At 36.2% G+C, this 13,340-nt stretch overlaps 1 protein-coding gene across 3 annotated transcripts in view; it reads right to left on the reverse strand.

The window, feature by feature from the left end:
- Positions 1-13,340, reverse strand: part of cfap91 (cilia and flagella associated protein 91) — a 35,669-nt gene that overhangs the window by 7,499 nt on the left and 14,830 nt on the right. For all 3 annotated transcript variants that reach the window (XM_055216347.2, XM_055216346.2, XM_055216345.2), the window contains 2 exons: positions 6,465-6,536; positions 6,224-6,370 (listed from right to left, as the gene is read on the reverse strand). In XM_055216347.2, the coding sequence (XP_055072322.2) occupies positions 6,224-6,370; positions 6,465-6,536 (219 nt within the window). The remainder of the gene's footprint in view (positions 1-6,223; positions 6,371-6,464; positions 6,537-13,340) is intronic.

Consider the following 13,340-nt stretch of genomic DNA (forward strand, 5'->3'; position numbering starts at 1 on the left):
TGGTTTCTATCTCTTATGAAAGAAAGATAATTCATGCTCAAAACTAGTATTCACCCTCAAGGTTTTGGATAACCTTGGCTAGGCTTGTGCTTGAGATAATGACATCAAACATCAGGCTCCAGTACAAGGAAAATGTATACTGAAGGAGTTGTATACTCTAATGTCAACCAGTCAAATTCAAGATAGAAATCAGTACGTCTAAGAAACCAACCCATTCTCATAATTTGCATATAAATAGCATGCAGTGTGAAAAGTCGTGCAATGTATACGCCAAATTCCAATTTTGCGTGCATATGATTTGCCAGTCCTTCCTGTTAACTTAATACAGTGCATCTTTTCATGTTGTTTTATGTATTGGTTTCTTGTTTTATTTTTTCTGTCTTTTTTAACATTGTGGCTTGGGTTTGGGGTTAGAACAACTCCAAGCGACCATGGTTTAAAAAATATGCGCCTTGTTGTGAACAGGAAAGACTGCATGCAAAATTGTAATTTGGTGTATAAATTGTATGGCTTTTCACAGTGCATGCTATTTATACACACTTCATGAGAATGGTTTGGGATACATTTGGTACAATGTACATTTGAGATATAGGCACACTGTGGTATTAATATGTATCTTTGAGATAAACCATTTAGGTGCAAAGTTGTTACTTTTTGAAAAGTCACCACAGCCATGGACCATTTATTGACCATTTTTTAACAGTGCAGGGTTAGGCATGCATGACAAATTCATCTCGTAGTGTTTGTTAACATGTCAGGAATTGCATTTTCAAGATAAAAGCAAAAAGCATACTTGTATAGCCATTGTCAGCTAAGCTTACATACAAATCTTATCTCCAGCAGATGCACCACAATATAATTAATTTTGTTTGCGCTCTGCTGACCCTTATTTATCAAGGTTTGTTAATATAATGGATTTTTTTTGACAATGTTGTTATTAATGAAATTGTTAGCAGTCTCCAGGAAAAGGAGAAATATATACATAGAATCTTTAACTATTTGTGGAATTGTTTTGCAACCTGTGGAGGTGACCCAGAAGTTTCACATCTTACCTGATTACATAGTGAGTGAAATGTAGTGTGAAATCATTTATTTATAAATGTAACATATTTAACCGAGTGGAAGACGTCCCTTCCACACCACATTTTTAGGTAAAAAATTTAAAACAGCACAAATGTCTCAATCGCCTTAGTCCTGCAAAACAGGGGCGAAAGAGATGCCCTAAAAAGATTCTTGTGCTTTCAAAACACATCCTAACCTTGTCAAGCAAGTATAGGGTACAGGGTTTCCCGCAGAAAATGTGTTAGTTAAGGTGGTTTGGTGCCCGGCGGCGTGGCAATCAAAGGGGCGGGGTGTACGCGTCATGATGAAAATGAATTTTAAATTAAAAACACTCAAATAAAATTCTTAATTTTGAAGAAACTATGACAGAAAATAAACACATACTTGATTATTAATTAACTAAATGTTTTAACAGATTCTTACTGGAATAGCTGTGTGATGAAGTAAAACTAAAGGGTTAATAAACCAAACTAAAGCAGATGTTGTTAAACGTATGGCGAACGATGCGCAGATTGTAAAAACTGATTAGTTTCCTCTATTAATTATTTGCATTAATTATTTATAATTGTTTACAATTTTTAGTGGGATACACCAGACCTAATGATAATTATGCATACTATTTTCTTAGGTAAGTTCAAGCTCTTCAGATCTATTGTACTCAGTGAAGAACTCCTCAATGATAGCCTTGCTATTCAAGACCACAATAAAAATTTTGTAGAGAACAGACCACAGCTGCCACTGGTAAGTGGTCAATCACACAATAAGATAAAATCACCTCATCCATACCTTAAAATCACTTGTAAAACTAATAGATTTTGCACACACAAAGTCATACTGTATAATACTAATACTTCTTTTATTGTTTGATGGACATTGAGACAGACAACTTTAAGATCTACTGTAATGTAGGGCTGGGTATCGATTCAGATGTTCCAGATCGATTCAATTTCGATTCGCAAGCCATCAAATCGATTCGATTTCAATTCTCGATTCAATTTTCAATTCCGGTTCTCGGGCTGGTTTTTATACTCGATTCTCGATTCAACTCAATGAATACAGATTTAATACGAATACTATATTGATAAAAAAGAACAGTGAACAGCAGTTTAAAAGTGGGTAATTAATAAAAAGCCACTACATTGCTCTATTTCCTTTATTTTTAATATGAAATAAATGTACAACTTATATATGTATTCACGTGTTTTCGGGTTTCCTTTTTTTTTAGTTTGGTCTGACGTTGGAAATTGGGAATCCGCTATTTTGTTTAAATTAAAACCTTGTTGCGTTCCTTTTGCTAAACTCCTAGACTTGGGAACGTAATAAATTAAAAAACACTATCGTCGTCGTCTTGCTTGCGAAATCTAAAATGCTTCCATACTTCTGACTTTTTATGTGAAGTTGGCATCAACGTCGATGAAGCACCTAAAACATTTTAAGCACTGAATGAATGAATGAAAGGCTTGCCTCTTGCTCCTTGGTAACATTGCGGAAAGCAAAAAAGAGGGTGACATCTAGTGAAGAAGACTAGTAATTTGATTAACGTTAATCTAACATTCAATGTTTGCGGAAATAAATATGAAAGAAAAAATCAATTTAGCTCTTTAAGAATCGATTTTGAATCTACCACATTTTTTAAAAACGATTAATCGAAAAAAAAAAAATTTTGCCCAGCCCTACTGTAATGTAAGGATCTAATTTAATGTTACACATCAGATATTTTTTCCCAACAGTTAATCAAACATTAACTTAAGATATAACATATTATATCTGTGTGAATTCTTGTCAAAACATATATTTTTAAAACTGTAATTCTGTGTTTATATCAATACCATTGACAGCTGGCCCGCCCAATCAGAAATGACAAAAAAAACACTACTCTGTATAGTTAAATGTGGATACTACTTTATGTGTTGTATTTTATACACTCTGGGGCGGTTTCCCGGACCAGGATTAGCTTAATCCAGGACTAAGCCTTAGTTAAATTAGGAAATATAACTAGTTTACAAACATGCCTTACTAAAAACATTACCTGTGTGCATTTTGAGGTAAAACAAAGGGTACTGATGTATTTTAAGATATGTCAGTGCAAGTTGTTTTCAGTTTGGAGAGCTCTTAAAAGTGTTTAAGTCTAGGACTAGTCTAATCCCTGTCCGGGAAACAGCCCCTTTAAAAAATATTTAACCCAGGGCTGGGTAACTACAGTATAGGACAGAACACATTTCTGGGTTAAAATGACCCAAATAATGGGTTGTTTTAACCCAACTGCTGGGATATTGTTAATCAACCATGTTGAAACAACCCAGAAGTTGGGTTAAACAAACCATTATTTGGATTACTTTAACAGAAATGTGTTCTGTCCTATAGTTACCCAGTTAAATATAGCTTGTTAAATATAGTTAAATATAGCTTGTTATGTTAAAAACAGTAAAATTATAAGTAAGCCTGATAACTATTTAAAAACTATTATAAAGCAGTTGAATGTTGCGTTACAGTATGGTTCTAATGAGAAAAATATTCCAGAGCAGCTTTCAAACATGATATTTTGAGAACTTTTCTTTCAAGTGCAAGTGGAAAACGTATTTTGAATAACAGCACGTTATAAATATGTGCTGCGCGCTTTCCTCTCAATAACATAAACGCACAACAAATATGACAGCGGGGTAAAAAAAATAGAAAGAAAGCATCTGATCACAGTGATGTTGTTTGATATACCAGCTCTGTAATTCAGCACTATAAGTCACGCCACGTGTATTACTACCACTTATACAATATAGCCTATTGCTTTTAAGCAACAAATAGCCTATCATAACTTTCTATAAGCCTACTGTGTAATTGAGACATTAATTTAAGAAATGCATTAAAAGCAGAAAGACGCAGGCCGTGGAAATATATAGTGGGTTGGGTTCACTTCAATCCAAATCAAATTTCGTTTTCAGAGACTAAGATTGTTTTAGCGTGTCTTTTTCTCTTTCTTCATTTAGTAAATTAAGAGAAGGAATATATATTTGAGTGATTTCCGATCGATTTGACACATCTATATATGAGGAGAATGTTAAAAGCTTTTGATTGTTGTATAGGTGACTAAAATGCAGTGGTAGGATCTGTTAACCTAAAGTGAATTAAATGTTTATTTATTTGTCATTTCGTTTAACCCCAGAGTCTTAAATTATTCTAGCAATTTCTTTTTTCTTTTTTTATTTAGTAAGTTAACTTAAATATGTGAGAACGAAAATATATTTTAGTGATTTGCATAAAGAGAATATGATGTTAGAAGCTTAATTTTAAGCATTTAGTAGCCTAATTTATTTGTAATAAACACTTTAAGGGTGTTTTCACCCCTGCCTTGTTTAGTTTGGTTGAATCATACCAGAGTTCGATTGCTCAATTGGTGCGATTCGTTTGGGCAGGTGAGAATGCAGCAATTGAACTTTGGTGTGCACCAAAAGCGGACCAAACAAGCAGACCGAGACCACCTTGAAGAGGCATTAAAACAACAAACAGTGCAAGTACACACTCCATACAACTGGTACAGAGCTGCAGCTCATTTCCCGTATAAAGTGCAGAAGATCACAAACTATGCGCAAAAGTTTAACTATTTTGAACTTTGACCGCGGTGTGAGCGCAAGCTGCAGACCAAACCTAAAAGCCGCTTTACGATCAAGTAGAGTGCTGTACACAAACTATGTATAACAACCACGGAGACATAATTACAGCAGGCAGTTGTATGTCCACGGTGTCTGCTGTATTATACTTCTTTTTGTTTACTTCCGGGGTTCCGTTGGAATTTCGCGCACGTTGATTCTGACCAATCGAGAAGCAGTTTAGGAAATACGTTCAAATACATGTGGCTAATGAGTGATGTTGATCATATCACATGACAGAATTTTGGTTCGTATCAACTAGTGTGGATCATAGCAATCAGTGTGGTGTGAAAAGGAACCAAAATTGCTAAAAAAGGTACAATGTATCATTTTTTGCTTTTGGTCCGGACCAAATGAACCAAACTACAGATGTGAAAACACCCTAATAAGCTATTTAAAAAGTATTAGGTTTTTTGTGTTCATTTATATTTCTTGTCACTGTGTGCAGGTTATTTTTTGTAGGTTTTGACGAATTTTAATCGACTTGTAATCATTTCTTATTCAAAAGTGACATCCATAGATTCAAGCCCATCTCAACTAAATCCATGCCCACCCATATGTCACGTTCTGCTTCCACCACTGGTGTGGGGAGGTGAAATCCATGCTCCATAGATACAATGCAACAAAACACAGAGCAGACAGAAGAGCACAGAGTGTTTGAAACCCCTCACACCATTTGAAATCCCTGACGCCATGACCAAAACCAGAACAAAAGTGTCAAGATCCAATCACCATGCTCTGGCACAGGGAGTCACAATCCACACTAAAAATAAAGAGATGATTGGACCATGACGCACACACATTACTATTAGAATTCCAAGTATTTGATTTTTTTGTACTTAATTCTTCAACGAAATCACAGCTCCTGGAAGCCACCATAAATTGGCTCTAATAAAAATTATCTTTGATATTCTGACCCGGATGATTAAATTTGAACACATTAGCACATGATCGCACACATTTGCAAGCTTACAACGACAAAAGCCATATGATAAAAACTATTCTCATAAAAGCTAGTGCATAATCAGGCTAAGAAAGCTTTGTTGAATTGCAGAGAATAGATTAGCAATTTATGTTAAAGCAGTGGTGGAATTATGTTAAAAAAAGTAAATGCCTTGAACCATATTTATGTAGGCCTAAATAGAGATGATCAGACAGTGTTAAAGGGATAGTTAATCCAAAAACTTTGTCATTTTTTTATTTACCCTCATGTCATTTGAACCCCCAAAAGTCTTTGTTCTTCAGAAACCAAACACAGATTTTTGTGTGTTGTTTTGAGTTTTCTGATAACCCTTCAAACTTCAAAATAAACTAAATGTATTACTGTTACTTCTGTGAAGGATGGATGCACTTTTTTGCACTTCAACGTCAGAAGTTGTTCCCTGATCCCTGTTCTCTCCCTTTATAAACTTGGAAAAGCAAGAACATTTACTAAAATGACTCCAAATGTGTTCGTCTGGAAGATGATGGACATCTCAGATTGCTTAAGGGTAAATACATCATGGGGTAATCTTTCTTACCCTCTCATGATGGATGTCTCTCTCGCTCTGCAGAGCAAGTGTGACCTGTTTTTCCGCCTCCTTTTCCTCCTGGCCCTCCCTCTGGAGAGCGTGGGTGGTGCGAAGTTCCTGTATTAACTCCAACCGTTTCTGCTTCCCCTCGAACATCTGACAACCATCACAGGTCATTAATTCACGTCAACAACCATACGCGTTATCAGATAAACATTATTCACCAACTGAGTCTTGCTGCATGTGTTACCTGATTCTGGGTGGATCTTCCTCTGAGCAGTTTCTGCAGGAAGATGACGGCCAGTTCCTTTTCCTCATCTCCCTATTATATACAAAAAGAAATCAATGGCAACATTTTATAATTCCGTGTTCCTGTACTGTAACTCAATTGGTAGAAATGGTCAAAAGGTCACGGGTCCGATATCTAAGTAACACAAATACTGATAAAAAAGTAAACCTTTAATACATTGTAAATTGCTATGGATAAAATCATCTGCCAAATGTGTAAATATAAATGTATAGTCTATTTTATATGCACTACTGTGTTCATCTAGTGGTTCTCAGGCCAATTACCAAAATGTCCACCTAGGCTGCATTTACACTGCAAATAAATGAAACTGGCGAGACAAAAAAAAAATCGCATACGCTCAAATGATTGCATCTGTGTGTGCACTTTATTCAGTTCAAATCATTTTTCATTTAAGTTTAGGGAAAGTGGTTATATTATTTACATGTATAAGGTGCATAATATTGAATGTCTGATGTTTGATTTAAAAAAGACCAGTAATGATGAAGGTAAACAGACAGCAACTTTTGGTGCAGTTTGAGTTAAATCACTCTTTTTACCGTCACAAGCGGAAACACCTATGAAAAAATGTGATGCTAATTTTGTGACGCAGATTCATGATCTAGTCGACCAGATGTCTCATCTGCTCAACCCTGCTCCTGGTGAGCGACCATCCTGCAGACTTCAGTTCCAACCCACCTGTCTGTAATTATCAAGCAACACTGAACACCTTGATTAGCTGCTTCAGCTTGGATTGGAGCGAATATCTGCAGGACGGTAGCACACCAGGAGCAGGGTTGGAGACCCCTGTAGTGGACCAATCACAGCGTGTGCGGTCTGCGTAGACTGAGCGCGTTGTTACATTTTTGATGAGGTGCGCGCCAAACCTATGTGCGACTATAAATTACGCATTAATGCATCAACCTCATCTTCTGCTGTAGAAAAAGAACACTCTAAAACTACTGAACTGAAAAATTTGTGAAGCAGCATATTGAGAATATTGAAAAGGAACATTTTAAAAGACTTTTTTCAGATGTCAAATAAATCTTTGGTGTCCCCAGAGTACGTATGTGAAGTTCTAGCTCAAAGTACCATAGATCATTTATTATAACATGTTAAAATCGCACTTTGTAAGTGCAGGGTTACCACACCTTAGTAAACTTCAAATTCAAGGATCTTTCGAGGACTTTCCATGTGCAATAACCTTAAATTCAAGGACTAAATGTGGGGACACATTTCAAGTAAGAGCACCTTTTAAGATACATTGTTACAGTTCCCTTTTGAGGGAACTCGCGCTGCGTCACTGCAGCCTGCAGGGGTAAGTGCATCTGAATGTGTATATCAAATTTAACCAATGGTGAGGTTCAACGACAAAAACAGGGTGACGTGGGGGCCAGGAAGTATATCGCTATCTGAAATATTGCCAAAGACAGCGTTACAGAGACGCAGGAAGTATGGCAAGAGAGACGCAGTGTCTCATTCCCTTCTCGGAGAACAACAGTTACATACGTAACCCGAGACGTTTTCATGTGTCAAACACAACTATGCAAAAAAGTATTTTTGTATGAATCAACATTCATATACAGAAGATAAGCATTTAAAGCGAACAGTTTAGCATGTGTGCTTAAAGGTGCAGTGTGTAAATTTTAGCGGCATCTAGTGGTGAGGTTGCGATATGCAACCAACGGCTCAGTCCACTGTTCACCTCTTGCTTTTGAAACACATAGAGAAGCTACGGTAGCCGCCGCCAGACAAACATGTCATCGTTGGAGACAACTTAGTAAAAAAGTTTGTCCATTAAGGGCTCCTGTAGAAACATGGCTGAACAAAATGGTGGCTTCCATGTAAGGGGACCCTCAGTGTATGTAGATAAAACGTCTCATTCTAAGGCAATAAACCCATAACGGTTCATTATGAAAGGTCTTTATAACCCCTGATAATATAGTTTTAAATATTATTTTGCATTTCTGTCAAGAGATCCTTCTAAAAATTACACACTGCACCTTTAAAAAGTCTAGAAATTGTATGATATTATCCTACACTACACAGGGAATAATATGGATTTTTTTCCAGAAAACTACTTGCAAAAATAAGCACATTCAATGACCTGTATATCTATGAATGTATATTTTCAAAAACTTCACAGAGCCTTGAATCCCCCCCCCCCAGATTCACAAAATCCAAAAAAGGATTTCAAGACTCGTGGGAACCCTGCTTTAAAAATAATATGAAAAGCTGGGGATTATTTACAGTTGTTTTGATTGTTTTAAAGAATGTACTTATAGACAAAATGTAATGTTTATCATTAAAATGCATGTCATTACAAGATCTTGCAATCATAATTTAAATTTAGTTAAGAATACGTTTATAAAACTATGAATCCTGGGCTATCCGTTTGACCTAGGGTTAAAATCAGGGTTTAGAATGAATATAACCCAGTGTTAAGCGCCGTGTGAAAAGCCCTAGAGTTAATATTTCCAGTTCTGTTTGATTTTAAAAATTAAAATCAATAATCACAATTTTGTTGAGTTTTCCTTTTTAGACAATCTAGTGTGACAACTTACCTGCTGATGGGGCAACTTGTTACAAGTGAACATTCTCTATTAATTAGTCTACAACTCCGTAATGAGTTAAGATATGAAAATGTAATGAATACAACATATGTGCCCAAGACTTCCTTTTTTCATTTGGTATGAGATCTATACCATTGTGATACATGGTGCTCAGTAAATGTTAGACAGTGTGAAAAGTGTGACAACTTACCCCGCTTTCCCCTATTTATGTAGAATTAACTCTTTATTCACTTTTTATTACTTGTTATTAAAACTGGAATAAGACATTTCAATCGATGGATGATTACGAACAAAAACACATTTCCTTTGTCACCCTGCAAACATTTCATACTTCTGCCCGTCCTAAATGATATCTTGATATTTATAACACACAAACAAGATGATAATACATGTGTGGCAATTCCCTGTAAATGACAAGAGTTTCTGTTCCCCAGCCAAATTCATCTTACATTACTGTATTTAATCAAATATTACATAAAAGCAAAACATTGTTTTGTACCCCATGTCTGTGACCAACAACAGGGTTAGATAAACACAGAGCGTATTGAATAATGGTTATAAAACTTTGTTATTTGTATTGAAATAAACATGTTTCAGTTTTATTTAGTGCGTGAGGACAGGGGAGACAGTGGTTATTATTTTCATTATTAAACGTGTGTTATTAGACATACAGTATAAATACGCTCTAGATTCACCAATAAAACAACACATTTGATTATCACTTTATAGTTCTGCAGAAACATTACCTATAACTGCTTTTGTTTTTTAACTTTATAAATGTCACATGCATCCACTGGTCAAGCAAGAAATTACCGTCAGTGAGTCATTATGATTCACTGCATGCAGTTAAATATGAAAGCTTGAAAGCTACAAAGCCAAAGTTGGCAACCCTGTTAAACATGCAGATCACTCTCAATCAGTGCATTATTGTTCCAAGCAATAACTTGGGGGTCAGTCTTGCAATCAGAACTCGTGGATGAAAGGATAAATTTTCTTGAAAGTTTGCAAAAGTACACTCGACTGTTTTTAACTTTAATATTTTCCACATTGGTCGCAAGGCTCCTAGGTGTTTGAAACTCAAGCCCTTCCTGTGCGTCTGGTGTCTGTGTGTCAGAAGAACACCTGATTAAGAATAGCGATCTCTGTAAGCAAACATGTTTTTTGCATCTTATAGACGGTTTCATCTGACGCACATGCCTTGTTGCGGTTACATGTCTGGATGGAACTTAAAGGGACACTCTACTTTTTTTGAAAATATGCTTATTTTCCAGCTCCCCTAGAGTTAAACATTCATAAAGATTCTAAAAGAAAACTTTTCCTCTCAGAAAACTCTTAATTTAGCTTAAAAACTTTTACGTAGGAGTCTTAGCTTAAGAGCTATTCGGGACTGATCTGAGAGCAAATCTGAGTAAGGAAAATACAAAAACTCATTGGATTTTATTGGACTTTCATGGATCATTCACACATCTGAAACAGACTTGATTCGATTCGCGATCGTTATGTCAAACACAAAAGGTAAGAAGTCACGTTATATTTTGTATGTTGTCATCTTCTGTCACAAAATACTACATTTATGATGCCAGAGCATCTGTATCTCAAAACAGAGACCATACATTGATGCTAATCCCGTAAATTATACCTTTTAAATGTATAGTAATGTGAATAATTGTTTGTAATGTAGACCGTAGCCTATATAGATACTTTTTTGCAGACTATATAGTTTGCAGCGTGGTTTCGAAAGTAAAAAAAAAATTAAAAGCTTTATTTTACAATTCTACATGAACTAAGTAATAGTGCTTTGCCAAACTAAGTGTTTTGCCAAACTAACCGAGAACGGGCCTTACCGACCCGGCTTTTCTGACGAGGCTAACCCCCGAGTCTCTTATAACTTTACGGTCTGGACCTCCCGCTAGCTTCTAGCAATTACCAAGCAGCCCACAAGCATTATACATCCCCCGCCGGGTCTTAATTTCTGTCATTTGCGAAAATAATGCGTTTGAAAATGTTTTATAACGGGAATATGTTAGCATTGTCCAGGGAAAACGAGTGTATTGTTGAGACCGCTACATCACAATTTACGCTGGAATCTTTATGTGTCATGAGTTTCTTCTCCTGGAGTGTGCTTATTAGTGATACTTTTTTGCTTGATTTGTCTGTTGGCAACATAAACCGTTAATAATAATATATAAAAATAACACAGTATGGTCTGTACTTCTCACGATACCACTGAGCACGCACACGGGCACATGACGTTAGTAGTGGGGCGTGATCAAAGGAGCAGCAGCTCATAAATGTGTAATGACCACCTCAAAACGGCACAATCTGAAATGCACTGAAACAGAGGCTACTAGAGATGGGTAACAATCTTTTCCTACAAGCTATTTCAAGCAAACAACTTTTGAAACATGTTTTATGGAACTCATACACCTATTTAACTTGTGAAAAAGCAGTCATAATATGGGCACTTTAAGACCTCTTTTAAGGGTTAAGATGCTTTCTGAATTACTTTTTTCTTTACTAGAATTTTTTCTTTAATTTTAAGAGTAAACGCCCACATTTCTAAGAATTTTCTTAGAATTGCGTCACTAGGAGCTACTTTTTGCATTTAGATTCTTTATGAATACGGGCCCTGATTTTTACCTTTTTGGAATACATTCATCTGATTTCCGGGTCTGTGCTACCACTTTTAGCATAATCCATTAAATCTGATTAGACCATTAGCATCGCACAAAAAATAACCGAAGAGTTTCAATATTTTTCCTATTTAAAACTTGACTCTTTTGTAGTTACATCGTGTACTAAGACCGACAGAAAATTAAAAGTTTTGATTTTCTAGGCAAATATGGCTAGGAACTATACTCTCATTCTGGCGTTATAATCAAGGACTTTGCTGCTGTAACATGGCTGTAGGAGGTACAATGATATTAAGCAGCAGCCGAAAATATTCCCCTTAGTAACTTTTAATAACTGGGGACTATTTTTGGGCAGTGCGTAATATCACTACGCCTGCTGCAGTCATGTTACAGCAGCAAAGTTCTTGATTATTACGCCAGAATGAGAGTATAGTTCCTAGCCATATCTGCCTAGAAAATCGCAACTTTTAATTTTCCATCGGTCTTAGTACGCGATGTAACTACGGAAGAGTCAAGTTTTAAAATAACTCTTTGGTAGCACAATGCTAGTGGTCTAATCAGATTCGGTGGATTGTGCTAAGCTATGCTAAAAGTCGTAGCGCCAGACCCGGAGATCAGCTGAATAGACCTAGAGCGCCTAGAACCGACGCACTGCCACATTTTTGCAGAGCGGTACATCAAGCTACGCAGAGCTATGTGCAGGCTATACGGGGTAGCTCGTACGTGGGACCATAAATTGGGCTTATCGGATATATGTGTTTACATCATTTTAACTCTTTCGCCGCCAGCGTTTTTTAAAAAAGTTGCCAGCCAGCGCCAACGTTTTTTATGATTTTCACAAAAGTTTAATGCCTTCCAGAAAATGTTCTTCTTCAAATATATAAACATACAATATACCAAATGAAAGAACAGACCCTCTGCTTTCAAAAAAAAAAAAAACGCTTCATCCTACCTTCAGTAGTTCTTTTGGAATCAGCTTTTGAATATGGGTAGGTTTCTGCAAAAACACCACATTTTGAGCAAAAAGCAGAGATAATTCCATTTTTGTGACGGAGTTTTCATAGAGATCCCATTTAGAGCGATCTTTAAAACAGACACAGACATGCAGCCGCTTGCCATAGGGCAATACTTCCGGGTTTAAAAAGTTGCGGTATTGCGGAAAGCTGGAAATACTCGTCATTGGCAGGGAAGCGTTTTCTCTTAATTGACGAGATATCTCGTCAATGACGGCGAAAAAGTTAAGATGTATCTGATTTAGAACCACATTTGGAAGTGGCTCAGATTAAATGCGAAAAAATCTGATCTTATTAAGTTATTTGTGTTTACACACGTACAGCAATATCCGATCTTTGTCAGATGTGTCAGTAAAAATTCTGATTTTTGTGACTGTGTAAATACAATATTATTTACAGCAAGGTTGCCTACAGTTTTATTTTTAGTAGCAAATATTTATCAGAAGTGACTTACAGTGAGTGCATTTTAATACATTTTATCAGTACGTACTGTGCATTAGCCTACTTGGGAACAAATCCCATGACCTTGATGCTGCCTGCTGCCATTTTCTATCAGAATCTTTTGTTTCTGTATCAACAGAAGGCCAATCTTAAAGGGATAGTTCACACAAAAATGAGAAT

The sequence above is a fragment of the Misgurnus anguillicaudatus genome, chromosome 17 (assembly GCF_027580225.2).
Source record: "Misgurnus anguillicaudatus chromosome 17, ASM2758022v2, whole genome shotgun sequence".
Lineage (NCBI taxonomy): Eukaryota > Metazoa > Chordata > Actinopteri > Cypriniformes > Cobitidae > Misgurnus > Misgurnus anguillicaudatus.